The sequence below is a fragment of the Aythya ferina genome, assembly GCF_964211825.1.
Source record: "Aythya ferina genome assembly, chromosome: 9".
Taxonomy (NCBI): Eukaryota; Metazoa; Chordata; class Aves; order Anseriformes; family Anatidae; genus Aythya; species Aythya ferina.
The window spans coordinates 13,363,193-13,380,488 of NC_140305.1; the positions used below are offsets into that span (position 1 = coordinate 13,363,193).

A 17,296-nucleotide genomic window follows, 5' to 3' on the forward strand; every position below is an offset into this window, starting at 1 on the left:
TGATTTTCCAGTAACACATGACAAAAGGCACAACCTGTGTCCTCGACATTCACAACCAAGCCAGAAACTTCATCTGGATTTCACCTGAACCACCCTTAGCCCCAAGGTGAATTAATTTTGGCATCCTTTCCTTTAACTGGACTGCAATGCCAACACATTGTGGCATTTTTGTAGTTCCAATGAAAAGCACGAGCAGGTCTCCACAGCCTGCCAACAGCCACCACCCATCTCACCCCAAATCCAAGGTGAGCTGCTGACAGCCAGCTCCTGAGCTTGGCTTGGTCAAACGCTGATCAGAGGGGACTGTGCTGAAGCTGGAGTCACCTCTTCCCAACAGGCAGGCCAGCTCGCTCCCCACACGCAGGATTCTGGATGATATTCACAGTCAAACAGTCCTGTTTGGAAAGGTCACTGCACCACCACACTGCCACGAGCACAGCTTACTGGTCCACCAGTCCCTCCCTCCCTACCAAAATGCTACCTTAAGGCGAGTGGGGGGTGAAAGACAACTGAGATGAACCAGGCCGGTCTTTGAGAAGCTGCTGCTTTGCTCCCTTCACAAAATAGCACAGGATCTCTCTGTGATGATGGGTAAAAAGAGGGTGCTGCAGACGTGCTCTCCCCCATCGGTGCTCTGGAGGAGTAACTGCCTGCCAGCAGCGTGCGGTGGCAAGGAAAGCTCGTGGTTATCACATGAGGGCGGTACACAGACTGATGAGTAATCAAACTTGAAAAGAAACGGGACGGGCTAGTGCAGCATAAAATGATATCCATTGTAAAGCAGTCATAAGAAGCTTAATGACAAGAATACATTTTGCTAATCTCATTAAGACATCTAAACATTTACTCTTTTCATTTACTCTTGTCTCAGAAGGCATAAACTCATGACGGGGAAGGGGATGAAAAAAATGTTTTTTTAGAAGTTTATTTCTAGCCCTGAAAGAACAGTTATTAAACAAAGTCAACAAATACAGTAGTTAATATTGCAGTAACAATTAAATAACATAATGGGATTAAATTACACAAAAGGCAACATTAAAATCTGAAGACAGTTAAAAAAAAAAATAAAAAGAAAGCTTGCACCCACTTCCATTTCCACCGACAGTGTGAGGGACAGAGGGAAAACAGACCAGAGACACTTATTCAACGCCAGCTGAAAAGACCTTTAACAGTTTTTGTTATTTTTTTTACTGCCCCCAGCCACCCCCACCCACTCTGACAAGGGAGCCCAGCATCTTGCAACTGCTCTGCCCGCACCTCCTGGGCCCCCCTGCACACCTTGCTACCACCCAGGCAGGTCAAAGTGCACATTCCCAGTGCCACGGTTGCTTTCAACGAGGAATCCAATTTATTCCATGATAACAAAAATCCCAGGAGTCAAACATTCCCTGCACACACGCATGCCAACCACGAGCTACCCAGCCCCGTACACCCAACCAGTCACACCACAGGACGTTACGCTCCCTACGTATTGCCTGCAGGCTGGATTAAAATCCAATTCAGGATCTTCTGCTGGCACCTAGGCGAGCGAGACGTATGGGAATCTCAGCACTTACAGAAGCAATCCCTTCCTTTTCAGCATCTGCTCAAACTCCAGCTATTTGCTATTTGTCTACCCTAGACAAGTCGAGCAGCAGCAAGTCTTAAAAATGCTCGTCTGCTCCCTCCAGGGAAAAAAATGTGGCTTGCTTTTTTTTTTTTTTAATTTGCAGACACACACAGCTGACATCATTAGAGAAGCATTGCCCAGCCCACTAAGACACAAAAGTACGGCACAGCAACCTTCTTGAAGCTTTCCTTCCCTGCCAGCTCAGTCACTATCCAGCTCATCTCTGACAGCAGGTGGCAAGAAACATCACCCTTTAACGACACCACTGCTGCGTGGGGCTGGGGAGATGCACACTTCGCAGCTGCAGGGCTGAACACCGTGCTGGGTCACACAGCAAGCACCGAGATATGTGTTGTAAAACTCCTGGATCGGGCTAAGTCCTGTTTGCTAGGATGACTGTAAGCTTGGAAACCGTCTCCTAAGTACGCTAAATGGGACAAATTTCATAATATAAGTTTAAAACCATTCTCATTCATCAATAAAAGTGAACTAATAAGTTAAAATTACTTATGATTTCATGTTCCTCTATTTAAAAAAAAATCTAAATTTCTCACAAGTTATACTTATCTTACTGCCTAGTCTGTGCCATCAAAAAAAAAAAAAGAAAGAAAAAGAAAAAAAAAAAGAAAAGCCCCCACCTTAACTCTAGCACAAGGAGTTTCACAAAGTCCATTGCCAGCAATGGACCGAGGGAATCATCAGTAAGACAGTTTTCTTTTCCTCAGCCAAGCCTCCTTGCTACTTCATTTGATCAGGAAGCCAGACACGTTCAAACCAGGGGCACTACCATTACAGTGTTACAGGGTCTGGGGCTTGCAGGACCTTTTGCCTGGGAAGAAGATTTATTTATTTGCCTGAAATGCGACACTATCTTGAATTTTAAACTGTAGCTATTCTCACACTTACAGCTAGAGGGATTTTGTCCTCTGATGTCGTAGCTAGCGTCATTTACTTGGGTGCCTACCACACAAGAGCAGAACACAAACTGAACCGTGCGTGGCACTGCAGTTCCCTGCACAGTAAGGCATCTTGTTGGTACAAAGCCACCTCCTAGAAGCTGATGAGTTACACCAGGCATTTTGGGACCCTAGCCCTGCTTCCCCTCTCCCCTCAAAAGCACAAACAGGCTCAGCAGTTCTGGCTGGCTGCTCTCAGCTGGAAGTTAGTTTTGTCATACCTTGGCTACCAGTCCCCATGCAGTTATTTCTATCATTACACGAACACTGACATTATCTGAAAATGATTTCTATCTTTTGCCAGCAACGTTTGTAAAAGTGTGCGTAAATTTTATTTGGGGTCCTCTGTCAATACCCAGCAAGTCTGTCCATCCCAGGTCCTGCCCACTGGGAAAGAGATAAAATCCCGGTAAAGTAATGGGTTATTCTTTCACAGAATCATTTGGCACATTGTAACTACAGTTAGTTCTTCATTAAACTGTTTGGGAAGTTGAAATGCATAGACTGCAGCGCCGAAAGTAGCCAGGGGGCACAGACTCTTTTACACGTGCCCCATTAACACTCCAAGAAATCAACCACTGAAGTCACTCACTGTCCCTCAGAAGGAGGCACTTTTTCTTGCATTGGATGTTCGACTTCAGCCACTCTGGCTGGCGTGTTTTCAGTGAGGAAGGATCAGCGTGACACATCAAGTCTCTTCAGCCTCCAACTAGCCAGCCAAACGAGCCCCATCGATGTCTGAAGGCACTGTTCTCCCTCCTCAGCCTCCGTCTTCTCAGAACAGCGCTTTGGCATTTCCAAGTGTTCATACTCTTCTGTTCGAACTATATTAAAAAAAACATCCTGCGTCTTCAGTGTCCTCATATCTGATTACTTGTTTTGATTTCATTAATACAAATAGAGCACATACAAAATTGGAAAAAATAGCTCTAATACTTAAATTCTGACAACACCATAGGTTGATGCATTATTTGCTTGGGGAAAAAAATTACAACATATACAAAAATGTATTTGATACAAAGAAGGGAAATGTAAAATAAAAAAGTCAAAGGCACCAGCATAACTTCCAAAGCCAAAGTCAGAGAACAGATACAATACGTGTGTTTGAACCACCCACCACACCAAGCAAAATATCCCTTAAGCGTCTGGCCAGCAAGTCTAATGGGAAAAAAGAGCACACAGGAAGACAGCTGGAACTGTTTTCTTGCCCTGACTATAGTTGATCATTTGATCATAAATAAAGTATCTGACCCTTACCTACATATCCAAAAACTGACATCCAAAGACTTGACCAATCGTGAGGTTTCTACAAAGAGGCCACATCTTTGATTAAAAGTCCACAGAGCACAGGCATACGAAAAACAGTTGAATACTTCTCTTCCCCCTCTCTCCATACTCATCTTAAAAAGCAAAATACATCTCAACATATTATGATTTCTTAAGTAGACAAGTTGTTAATTCTACAGTACAGTGACAGCTAGTCTGTAAAGGGAAGGAGGGGCAAGATGTACCTTCACATTTGTCACATTTGCCATGAATCTAGTTATATGGGAGCTTACTAGAGAGATTTAAAAGTAAACAGGTAGAGGGGAGGAAGAGGAGAATGCAAGAGATCAGCAGGTAAAATTAGTGCTGCTCTCTGAAAGCTTGAATCGGTCATTCAAGTATTGAAAGTACCCAGAAGGGTACAATGAACGGGAGCTGTTACAGCAAAGTCATTAAAACCCTTAAAACCCTGGGCACAGTAAGTGGCATTTCTGGGCTGTCTGGAGAAGAAGAAAAAAAAGAAAAAACAGAAGGGCCAGTAATTCAGTCCTCAATTCCTTCTGGACCCCAGAAAGGGATCACTAGAGTCACCACAATTTATTTCGGGCGTCTTCTGGATGAGAGTTTCTTCCCTTTTGCAGATGTTTCCCACCCCCCCAGCAAATCTCCTCCCTCCCCCCAGAAGTGTAACAATTTCATATATTATAAAGATTTGTAAAAAACAAACAAACAAAAAGATGGAGGCCGTGGCAATAACGTTAGCGGTTACTCTTCATTGCTTCTTTGGCTGCCAGGATCAGTGGCGTCAAGCTAGACAGAGGTTTGGCCAGTTTCAAAAAGGGATGCTGCCAGGAAGAGAGAAACACAGTAAATTAGTAAAAGACCATTTAAAAAGCCACACAGCACTTTTCCATAAAAATAAAGCAGCATAAACACTATCAATGCACAGCTCCTGAAGGGACAGATCCAAAGAATGCAACAGTTCACAGCACCCTTAGCCTGCTAATCATTCCTTCTCTTCCCAAAAGAGCCTCAGCCTTTCTTTTCCAGTAATGCACCACAAAGAGGTTCCTTGGTCAAATGCCTTCCCTCAGTCCTACTGTGCTCACTTCAATGTCTCTCTTACAGTAAATTCAAAAATTACTGGATAATTTAGCAGTGGCAGAACAATGGCACAGACTACTGTCAGAAAGACTAAGTACGATCTTTGATGACCGTGGTTCCTCCCACATTACTCTCCCCTGGAGTCCTCAGGGGAAAACACAAAACAGAAGAGGGCGTCAAGTCTACCTTGCCATTTATCAGAGGCACACCTTACAAGTGGCCTCCATATCTCAGGCTGTGATAGAAGCTGACTCTTACCTGTAACAATTCTTTGGCTGATCCTCTTTTCTCAACATCCATCTCCAAACATCGGTTTAAGAAATCCCGGAATATTGGGGATAGTTTCTCGGGGTTCTGCAGCTCTGGTGTGCCATTAGTTGCTATCAAATACAAAGCCTGCAAAATGAGAAATATCGTATAATCAAGCCAAGTCTTTAAAAGATGTCATACTGATTCGCCTACAGGCAATTCCTTAGTCTAGACAAGAAAGGGTTCTGCAGCCTACTTTGCCTCCCCCTGATGAGATGAAGAATTTTAAGAATGCCAGTTATAGGTAGCTGCGACCTATTCTTGCTAGTAGCAAAATAACATTCAAAATCTTTTGGCAACAGATACTTAAGAGATACATCTACATACCTTGGCAAAGAAAATATTAGACTGACACAAACAGCATTTTTCAGAACCTAATGGATTTACCTTCCCTAAACTAGCACAGGAGACTGAACACAAAGTCTACTTGTTTAGTTTACAAGCTGGTACAATTGCTGTGCTTCACTTGTCTTCTGAACAGAAGAACTGCTGAGTACACATTTAAGACAGTTGTCATTCTTTTGGGAGGAATTTTCTTGCTCCACTGAAGCTCGTCATCTTTTGGGGTTTGATTTCTTTTTAACGTAAATGCTATCAAGAATCACACTGAGTCCATTAAAATATTCACATGGTAAACACCCACAAATAATTCTAGCCACGTCTGGACTTCTTACCCTCAGGGGGTTTTCATTGAGGTACGGGGGTTCTCCTTCTACCATCTCAATAGCCATGATGCCCAGAGACCAGATATCCACTTTAGGGCCGTAGGCTTTCCGTGTGACCACTTCAGGAGCCATCCAGTAAGGAGTTCCAACCATAGTGCTGCGCTTGCTCTGCTCTGGGGTTATCTGAGCACAGAAACCAAAGTCGGCTGTAGGATAACAGAATTTAAAAAGAAGTTAAATCAGTGCATCCCGTGTAAGCGGACTTCCTAGAAGACTTCTCTATTACTACACATATATTATACTCCTCCACACTTGAGGGGCTTGGGAGGGAGAGGGGACTTTTCTTTCTTCCCCACCACATTCTCCATATTACAAACTTGAGTGTGCAAAATGGGTATAAAACCTTAAGGTGTTTAAGCAGGGCAGACTTTTGTTGAATGAAGGCAAAGCTTTTTGTCCACTGGAGTAGGGACATAAGCATTATCCTGCAGAAGAACGGTATTTTGCCCAGTCCTTCCTTCAATATTCCTAGACTGGTAGCAGCCAAAACAAGAAATCAAGCAGAACACCAAAGGCAACTCTTCTGTGTACAGCAAATATGTTATACAGCCTGAATGAAGTAACATGAATCTACAAACCATAGCTTCTGCCCTGCTAAACAGATTTTAATTCTGCAGCTACTGAGTTCAGCATTTCACAGCAATTTGGCCATCAAATACAGGTACTACAGCTGACAGAGACATAGAAACAAGGCTACCCCACTCAGCGGAAGGAACCTAGACAAACAAACCTTTCCACAAGGTAACTACTGAAGAGAACAACCACACTCAAGAAAACAAGAAAAGTCACCTATTCCTATAGCCTTCAGGTGCAGCAGCAATGCATGTTCCATCATGTTACTTTATCCAGCTGCAGCACTCCCACTTCCCAGGCATGTAAAGCATCAATAAGAACACAGTTAAGGCAGGAACCAGATTTTACCTTATTATTGACACTAAGTTTGAGAGAGAGAGAGAGAAAGAGAGATAATTTTAAATTTTGAATCAATTTTGAAAGTGTTATGCCAAGCAGTACTGACAAAAGAGCCACAGTTCTGGAAATGCTAAGTTGTACCAAGAGGACAGTGTAACACAGAACTACCCCCGCCCCAACTGTTAAAACGCTACCTGAAAAAAAAAAAAAAAAAAAAAGCAAACCTACAGAAGCTGCAAAGTTTCTTGCCAGCATTTCTTCCAGTCAGGCCTTTCAGGAGGTGTCATACCCAACTCAAAGCACAGCCTATGTCAACAAACACACCAGAGAAGCAGTAGCAGTGTGTATCTCCTGACCTACCAACAGGGCCTTCAGCACCATCCCACCACGAAAGAAAACACAGGCAAGATGTAGATCCCAGTTTAGCCAGTAGTATAGGTAGGGAACTAGTGGTGAAGGCAGCTTTACAGCAATCCTCTTTCTGGGAAGGACGCGTGAGTTACAGCCTCTACTAGGTGCTGTCTCCTTCTAGGAGACATTACCACATCATGTATCTAAATTCTAGACAGCCCTAGGAAGTGCTCAGGTAACAGGCAGGTTGGCCACTCTTCCTGCTCCTGTTGCCAGAAGCCAGAAAAAAAAAAGAGCTTGAAGAAAGAGCAACTTCTACCATCCACCTAACCAACTCGTAGAAGCTCTATAACCACACAGGCAAAGGGCTATTCTCAACACAAAACAATTACAATACCTCCCCTTCACATAGCACATTTTATAGCTAACTCCTCTTTTTGCCTGTCTCTCCCTCCTTGTCTTCCCCCACTCTCCTGCTGGGGCCAGTGCTTCTTTACACAGGCTGCTACCCTGTCCATTCACAATGCTCTTCTTTGCATTCACAGCTCTTTGATTTTTGAGCCTTCCTCGGCTAACTCGTCCCTGACACACCCTCTGTTTTAACTATTCACTTATCAGCATCTGAACCCATTCAACTTGTGCATAAACACATAACACCTTTAAAACAAACAAGTGAGCAGCACATCCAACAGCACATCCAACAATGCTGCTCAGCAAGCCAGGTTGCTCATAACCTTTCCTCAAACTCCTTCTCATAACTGACATGAGACTGTAAACCACCTGAGTAAGGAATACTGCTGGGATGCATTTTCATGACATTTCAAACTCCTAACCAACTCTAAAAACACCATGCCTTAACTCTTTGGTCATTTGATGCTTTGTACATTCCCATATACCAGAAAGTCAGGTAATGCCCCTCTCTCTCAACGATCCTGAGCACTACTTTACATGCTTTCAATATATTTCTATTGCCACACATGTTTACACACACCAGAAACTGACTTACTGTACACAAGTTCATGCATGCATGACAGTTACCTGAAAAGCAAGTAGTTTCTTTTGTCATTTCATGATTTTATTAATGAAAGTGTATTACACTTTCAGTCCCAGAAAAGGAGACCCAGGACAGGCGCAGCGTAAGACTAAACTGCAATATAAACGGTTAATAATATACAGTTTTCTCATTAGTGACCTTCTAATGAAAAGGGCAAAACATGAAAGGCAAGTCATGGCAATCTGAAAAGATGAGCAAAGCAACTGCAGTTAGCTGCAGCTCTTCTCTTGCAATCATTTCCATCTTTGCTTCACTGCGTTGCCAGTTACTTCATATTTACCAATATTTATGTGGCAACAAGCTTGCTTCAACATCCTTCCGGAGTAACACTCTCAGCCCTAGTCTGAGGGCCCTCGGAGTTTCAATGTTGCCTACCTGGGAGTTACACACTTTATAACATGGAATAAATTTCTGTTACTCGTATCCAATAAAAATGCACCTCAATTTCTCTGTCAGCTCTCCTCCTACTGATGTACACTCTCTTAAGCAAAGTTTACTGGGAAAAGGAAAACAGAACACAAACAAGTTTCTGGTACTCACTTAGTTTAACTGATCCATCCATTCCTAGCAGCACGTTGTCACTCTTAATGTCTCTGTGGATGACCTGGTTGGCATGTAAGAACTCAAGTGCTTGCAAGCACTGGATGAGGGAACAAAAAAAAATAAATCAGCATACAGAAGAACAATTTCTCTATGTGAATATAAATTCAAAAGCAATGCTTAACCCTCAGACAGTGTTGAGGACAAAAATGTAACAGGTGTTATTTAGAATAACCAGCAGAGGAAGCTCTTGTGCTAAAAAAAAATACCCTCCAGATCTCATGAGGTCAAAGATGATTTAATCTGAGAAATTCTCTGCTGTCTTAACAAACCCAGAAATTCTTCTCCTTGTTACCCAGCCATCATCCAAGATGTTCCCAAAAAATCACAGATGTTAATTTTGGTACAAGCCATTTTAACAAGTTCATGCTACAGGAACTGTAAGGGACTAAACGAGAGCCTTTTAGCCTGAAGTTTCATCAACAAGAATGCTTCACTCTCAACCTGCAAGCAACCTTTACCGCAGCAAAGGCTGTACAACATCTTCATTATGAACATCACTAGTATTGGTTTTGCTTGTTTCTAGATTAAAATCTTTCTGCCTAAAATCACAATGAAATTTAATTTTGCTATCTGAGAATAAAAGGCAAAAATACATATAAGATATTCTCTTTTAATATAAGCAGAACATCTACCATTTGCAACTTGGCACGGGTGTGATCCCCAGCAAGTGTTTTGTGCCTTCGTTTGCTTTAGTAAAGTAGTACGGATTTGCAGAATGAAGGGTATGTAACATTCTGGGCAGCAGTGTTCCCATGAAATCCAGTAGCTCAATATTAGACTTTTTTCCTCAGAAAAAGTAACTATTGTTACTGTACATAGTTACTTTCATTTCTCTGCTTCCAGCTGTGGTTTCTCAGGAAATCATTACCTGTCCGTACATGTTAATGTACAAGTTTGCTTTCCATCCCCTCCCTTTGGGTGAATCATCAAAAGCAGATGTCATGCCAATGTAGCCAAATGAGCTTTTAAATGTCTATGCTTCTCCTGCACAGCAGTTAATACAATTACTTTCCCCTCTGCCGTAATAAATCAAGCCTGAGCTGGATGCTGACACACTGACTCAGGTCAGAATTAACTGATGACTTGTGACATCAGCTATTTTTAACTCTGATACCATACTGAAATCTTAAAATTACACCAGCTATAATTTTCTGGAGAATTATTTTCATGAGAAATCCATAAAGAAAGTTTAACCATTGCAGAGCTACAGATTTCACATACTATGAAAATAGCTACTAAAACAAGACAGGGACAGTCTGCATCAAGTTCATCTTTATGTGCTCCATCATTTAATATTCTCAAACATCCAGCTCAAAATTGGTATCGTTCTTCTGTGTTGTAAACACAATTTTCTGAGTTAGACTCATTTTGCTATTTTCTGTGCATATTTCTAATTTAAATATTGATTCCTGCTCTCGGTATCGTGCATTCTTCCTAACTGAACGCAACTGTTGCAATTAGTCTTAAGGTACATGCACCATAAAACCTCAGTGAACAGAATGCACCTTCATTCCTCTACTCATCAAATACAATTCTTACCTCTCTGCAAACAGCAGCAATCTGTGCTTCGTCCATGCATGTTTCTGTGACCACATCTGTTAGTGAGCCTCCAGCTAGATACTCCATCACCACAAACAGTTCGTCTCCTACAAGGTAACTACAAACGAAAAATGAAAAGCACGCCTGTTTGCCATCACGAGAGATCAAGGAGTGAAAAATGACTGATAAGAACACTGTGACTTCTGGTCAAGGAAATTATTTGCAAGGACTTCAAGGCAAACGTAAAGAAAGTTGATTTCTGGTAAGTAACTTGAAATGTCAATGCTGACAACAAAACCCCGCTGCTTCTTACTACCTCACTGGGCAGGATAACATAGAATCATTTAGGTTGGAGAAGACCTTTATGATCATCAGGTCCAACATCCCACATCTCATGCAGAACACAGTATCTTCCAGCTGTACTCCTGTCCACCACTGATCTACAACTACATGCAACATTGCATTCATGACAGAAGGCTTCTTACGGAATCATTAGACCATTTCCCCATAAAAGATTACTTTGGGAAAAAAAAAAAAAAGTCACTCTAAATACAGTCATTTGTTTTTAAGACTCTGAGATACAGAAAGGTTGAGTCTATAACCAGAATATCAAGTTAAAACCTCTGAACCCCCCCCCTAAGAACAAAGGAATCTGACAGCTGTCTTCATTTACCTGTCCAGGAAGTTGACTATGTTGGGGTTCTTTAGCTCCTTCATTACCAAGATCTCATTAATAATCAACTCCTTCTTGGGCTGTTTCTGCAGGTTTATCTGTTTGATAGCAACCTGACGAGGACAAAATGAAACAGCCATCACTCAAACCTGAGTATCAAAATCTTGCAGTCATTCTAAATACAATAGAAGCATAGGAGAGGTGAGAGATTCTATAACAGAATTAGGGAGTTTGGAACAGCTGGCAGGCTGTTTATTTATGAGGGTACAACTCTCTCTTATAGCCAACACCATACTCCAGCAGCTGAAAAGATCCACAAATTTAGCAAACAAAACTTTCAGGAGATAAAAAGATAGTTGCCCAAATTTTTATCAACAGGCCTAAAGCAGAACAGATTCTCATAGCAACTAAGAGTTTCCTTCCAATGCAAGGAAAGCAATTTGTTTTTCCATCTTCTTCTGACTAGATTAGTGTTTGGGCATGAAAATGCTGGGAGGCAGAAGGAGCTGCAAAAAACAGCGTGGACAGAAAAGACTGAAAGAACACTTCTACAGAATAAGCACTGAAAATGCAGCAAACTATCAAACAATGAAGTGGGAACATTTGAATCTACAGCAAAATAAGGAGTAAATTGTTATCACGGTACAAGCAACAGAATTAGCCAAAGTTTGAGAGACAACTCAGGAACAGAGAACTGAAATGATCTGCCAGCAAGATATAAAAAGGTATTGTGGTAGTCAAGGTTGGTAAAGAAACATCAATTGCCTGTAGTGACTGTCATAGGGAAAATGTTGTGAGACATAATGCTCTTGGGGAAAAGAAAGACCGGAAAACTCTCCCAAAGCAATTAAGACAAAAAACTATCCCAGAGGGAGAAGGAAAGATAAAGAACCATCTTGTCCAAGAAATAATTTAACTAGGGCATGTGTTCCAGACTCTAAAATAAAGAAGAATTGTCCCAAGTCTGTTCAGTTAGCTGTAAAACTAAGGATGCAGTTTGAAGCTTTACAAGATAACTTATCCATGAGACTAAAACTGGAGTGTTAACACAAGGACTGATGCGATCTCACAGAAACAATCACTAACACACTGGCAAAGGCATTAAAAAATATGGGAACTTGTGGCACAGAATCACAAAATAACTAAGATTGCAAGGGACCTCAGCGCAACCTTGCTCAAAGTAGGGCCAACTTAGAGCTGAGGGCCTTGCCCAGCCAAGTTCTGAATGGAGATGTCAAGGAGCAGGGACACTCCACAACCCCTCTGAAGCCCCATCCTATGCTGGATTAAAATGACTGTGAGAAAAACAGACTTCTAATATCCAACCAGAAGGCCCCTTACGGCATTGTGTGTTAAATCTTGTCCTGCCACATGTAGCTCCATGTTCTCTACACCTTCCCCTGCTAAGCAGCTGAAAACAGCAATGAAATCCTCCTCTGGCCTTCTTTTCTTACCAACGGACAAACCCAATTGTTCCCCAAAAGCTTCCTTCTCTTCCTTCGACAGAGAGCATCGAGGAAGCCAGACTATGCCATCAGTTTAATGCACAAAGGAAGAGACCACAAGCAATCAACCATCAGACCACCTGCCTGACAAGAAGCAGAGAAGGTCTAAGAATGGAACTCAGACAAAAAATCCACTCTGCAGTGAGAGGACACGAAGCACTGCAGTGTGTAGAAGGCAAATTAAGAGAGATCGTACTGAGACAATTGAAAGGGTTATGTTTATTGTGACGTGGTATCCCACTCCAGTGCTGGTAGATGTGGTTACTGATGAAAGGGTAATTACTTATCAGTGACCTAACAAATGGCTACTTTCAGGCTTTTCAAGGAAAACTAGACAAAAACTGAATTTAAAGAGAAGCATTTAACTCCTAAAATTTTAGTCCTGGGGAATCAGAGATGATCCCTGGATGACATGCACGCAGAATGTTGCTGATGTCATCATCTTTTCAAGACAGGTTTGGAAGCATCAAGTAGAAAAAACAGAGCAGAATGTGGAGAAGGCATTTTAATTAAAACAAAGGAAAATACAGGCACAAGTTATTTCCAGATAAGGTACAGATAATGTGTATCAATCTCCTCTACTAAAACAGGACTACAGAAGAAGTGTTGAAAGACCAAAAGTTTTATTTCTGAAAATCCAGGGACCCATTGCCCACAATACTTGAAGGATAAACTGTTTTCAAAACCCACATCTGGCACATCTCACTCCCTCTGCTTTTCACTGGAGAGAAAAAAAACCTCTATTTTTAGCTTTCCATCATCTGATTACTACAAAACAAGGCACACACTGTTACAAATGACTGTGACAAGCATTCTTTTGGGAGGTAACAGCAGAGATTGGAGCCACAGAAAGAAACCTAGTCAGATTATTTCAGCCACCTACAGAAGAAAATATTTATGGAAAAAGTATTTCCTTTGCAATGAGCACAGCAGTCTTACCTCCTGTCCCGTTGCCACATCAATAGCTGTGAAAACTGTACCTGAAGCCCTGTGAAGAAAAAAAAAAAAAAAACCACGTTACAGCCAGCTGAGTCTCTGTGTAAAACATGCACGTGAACAGACAAATCACAAACACAAAATTGTGTTAGCTTTCAATGTTGCAAGAACTTTATCAAAAAGTTGTTAAAAATAAGCAATATCATAGAAATGCCAGTCAGTTGAGGCAAATTAATCAGAAGTACACTTGTTTCTGAGACAAACTGCACTGAAGATGCCTAAAACCCTACAACTTGTGCTGATCCCTATGATCAGAAAAGCTGGGAAGCCCCTTCTGTAGAAGGGGCTCCTTTTCATCTTCCTCCAGGGGAAGCCCTCCCACAAACAGACATATTTGGAAAGTATAGAGTATGAGTCAGCTACATATAATCAAAGCCGGAGAAGCTAGAGTTGAATATACTTTTGGCTCAAAAGAATCCATAGGAACACTAGAGCAATAAATTAGTCAAGGCAGCATTGTTAGTTTAGCAGGCAGAAAGCCTTCCGATATAACCCCAAGCTATTCAGTAGTCATGTTACAAAACGGATGAATGCATCTTACTGGGAAAGGAGAGGACTAAATACACCCAGAGAGAAGTCACAGTGCTCTGCTTTTGCACTTAGAGACAATTTGGAAGTTCTACCACTGTAAAGCCTTCACCGTCTGCCTATTACTGCTTAATACAGCCAACATTTCTGCTTGCTTCAGGAAGTGGTGGCTACCTGACAGAATCAGAGAGATCGCCTTTAGCACTGGCTCACCAGGAATACAAGTAGGGATGAACACTTACCCCTGCCCAATTTTTTCATATCTGGTGTACTTTTTCTTGGGATCACCTATGCTCACAATAGTGCCTAAAAAAGGAAAGAAAAAAAAAAAGAAAAAAGAAAGAAAAACATTTTCTTATAAAATCTTAGAAGAGTCGTGGATTTTGGAAATATTCTTTGCTGCTGTAGCACGGCACTGACTGTCAGCTCATGTTAAAAGATGCATAAATCCCACCGTTCCCCTTCAGTGGGAATGGCATGAGCAAGATACCTCCAAAAGTGGGTCAGCCCATGTAGTGAAGTCTGATGCATGAACTGCCAACGGTTCCCGATTCAGTTCCAGTTACAAAAGGCCCAGTCTCAGTCATTATACTTGTTTAGAGTAAAACAAGACAGATCATGCTATTTCCCACTAGTATTTCATCTTAATGATAGTCTTCCACACAGCAAAACCCCATATGAGATTATGATGAATCTATGAGGTTAGCCTGCTCCAGAAACCAGTCAGTTCCTGACTTAAGCACAGGAACATTAATGTGGTGAAAAATTATCTCCAAGAAGATTATGGAACAAGCTACAACAGAAACTGGAATATTTTACATTATGATGGATATACTGCACATGTGGATAACATTATCACTACTGAACTTTAATCAAAAAAATAAAAGAAAAAAATAACTACAATGTTTTTTACCCTTTAGGGCTCCAAGGCATTGCTATTAGCAAAACTTCTGAATGCAGCTCCTCTCAGCTACTGTCTGACACAAAACTAAGCAAGCACAGTATTCACAAACCCTTACACAGAAATAAGGGTAAGGGCAAAAGCTTAATTCCCACTGCCCCAGCAGTTCTAAAGCATCCATTTATCTGAAAAAAAAAGACACCTACGTAGTTTTTCCATGATCTCTTCATCTGACATTTTGGTCTTCTTTTTCTGCTTGTCACCTGATTTCGTCCCACTGTCGACAGAAGTGTCACCAGCTGATGCAGGGATGGGATCAATTACAGACCGTGTATAAATCTGTTGTTAAGACAGAACATTTACTCATTTAATTGAGCATTTTCTTTATGATCACTGATTTTCAGTTGCAAACGATCACCATTCTTCAAAGATCACTAAGCAACATTTTACGTAACAGCTTGCAGACAGAAATGAGACCTGAAAAACATTACATTCCAGGAAGTCGAGATGCTGGCAACCTTACTGGCCTCTAAATGAAAGAGGCAGAGGCTTCCTGTACAGAGTGGATGCTAGCAGATTAACTTCCACAGCCAGCCTTTTTCTGGGTTTTCTATTTGCTTGTTCTTTGTAACCCATGCTAGTTAAAAGGAAAGGCCCTTTCATCTATTTATTACATTCCTGCAATTTCCAAGTCTCACAGAACAAATCACTATTTAATGGCAAGACCAACTACTCCTAAGATTTAAAGGAAAAACACTCATGCTTCACCATGAAAAGACACATAAATGTCTGGGAATTTCCCAGTTGTCCCTGGTTCAGGGGAATTTTCTTGGAACTTTATTCCATTTCCTCTGGAGCAGACCTGCACCTGAAAAACTATGCAAGTTTACAGCCACGCACAGCTATCCCAGCAATACCAAACCATAGACCTGTCACACTGTATTTGTTCACGTAGCCCAAATCGGCAATTCTAAAGCTGTATGACTTGACAAACGCACACAAATCGCACTTTTGTGCTCCTGGAGTGAAAATAAGTGGGCAACAGAGCAGCAGTGTGTACATCTGCCTTGGTCAAAAAATTAGATGTGCTAACCAGGATTCCTGGGACTCTGCTAGCCAGATGTGCAGTTCAGGATAATCACAATGAAACTTAAACAACTTCTTAAGCATTTTGCTTTTCACCTAATACTGATGACCTTGTGGGAGAAATAAGCATTCAAATCCTAAATTTGAATTTCTGTGGGCTTACATAGTACATTAGGTGAGGCTACCACTCTGTAATCAAATAAAAAGAATAAATGCAGTACACTCATCCTACTGTACTGTGCAAAGATACAGAAACTAGACTTTGTTTTTTAGGACTAAAAAGCCTCCTCCTTGCATCTTGGGTTGAAGGACAAGCATAACTGACTCACTGCAACATAAGCCAACAAACTAATCAGCGTTAACTTCAAGATTTCTGATCCAAGTTGTATCCGCAAATTATGCATTTTCTTGGCAAGCACATGTGAATAAGAACCCAATTTCTCCATAAAAGCTTAAAACAGGTCACTTCACAAATAAAACACTTTGCAATAACAAAGAAGGAGAAAAAGTTCCACAATATTGTGAAATGCAAGTCTGCACTGTAAATTTTACAGCCACTCACCGATTTGGTGTGATCTGGCCGCGGAGCAATAACAGGAGGAGGTGCTTCTTCATCATCGTCATCATCATCTGCCACAGCTGTTGATGGCTCCGAACCTTTGGCATTGGTCTACATTTTTTTCAAAGTTAAAAATTATAAATACAAACAAAATCATCTCCCCCACAGTGTAAAATACTTATTTTTATTATTAATAATATTTTTATATGAAGATAAAAATCTGACTGATATCAAAAGAAAAGGATAGAAAAGGTGCACTATTACATTTCATTACAAGACTCACATATTTTTAATCCAGTGAAATATGCTTTCTTGACCCCCTTTTATTGTGGATTAAGAACATAAATCTCATTTTGTTTTATATTACAAGATCAGTTATATAACAAATACAGAAAGTGTGACACTGTACATGCTTGAGAAGAAACAAAGAAGAGTAAACTCACTCACCGTTGGTGTTCCTGAAGGGAAACCATCTTTTTCTAAATAGCAAAAACAGAAAAAACAAAATCATTACAAAAATAATGAGGTGTACAGAGTAAAGAACATGGTCCACTTTAGAGATTTCCTCATCTCTCAGAAAGCACAATTTGATGGTTTCCCAACTTGCTCTTCACCTCACT

General features: G+C 41.2%; 1 protein-coding gene across 2 annotated transcripts in view; it reads right to left on the reverse strand.

Moving 5' to 3' along the window:
• Nucleotides 1–909: 909 nt before the first annotated feature.
• The window catches only part of PAK2 (p21 (RAC1) activated kinase 2), a 44,728-nt gene continuing 28,341 nt past the window's right edge, over nt 910–17,296 (reverse strand). For both annotated transcript variants that reach the window (XM_084529958.1, XM_084529959.1), the window contains exons 5-15: nt 17,124–17,155; nt 16,680–16,787; nt 15,238–15,370; nt 14,373–14,436; nt 13,546–13,594; nt 11,102–11,214; nt 10,429–10,546; nt 8,827–8,926; nt 5,919–6,115; nt 5,194–5,331; nt 910–4,676 (exon numbers count right to left, since the gene is read on the reverse strand). In XM_084529958.1, coding sequence (XP_084386084.1) covers nt 4,590–4,676; nt 5,194–5,331; nt 5,919–6,115; nt 8,827–8,926; nt 10,429–10,546; nt 11,102–11,214; nt 13,546–13,594; nt 14,373–14,436; nt 15,238–15,370; nt 16,680–16,787; nt 17,124–17,155 — 1,139 coding nt within the window. In that variant the 3' untranslated portion in view covers nt 910–4,589. The remainder of the gene's footprint in view (nt 4,677–5,193; nt 5,332–5,918; nt 6,116–8,826; nt 8,927–10,428; nt 10,547–11,101; nt 11,215–13,545; nt 13,595–14,372; nt 14,437–15,237; nt 15,371–16,679; nt 16,788–17,123; nt 17,156–17,296) is intronic.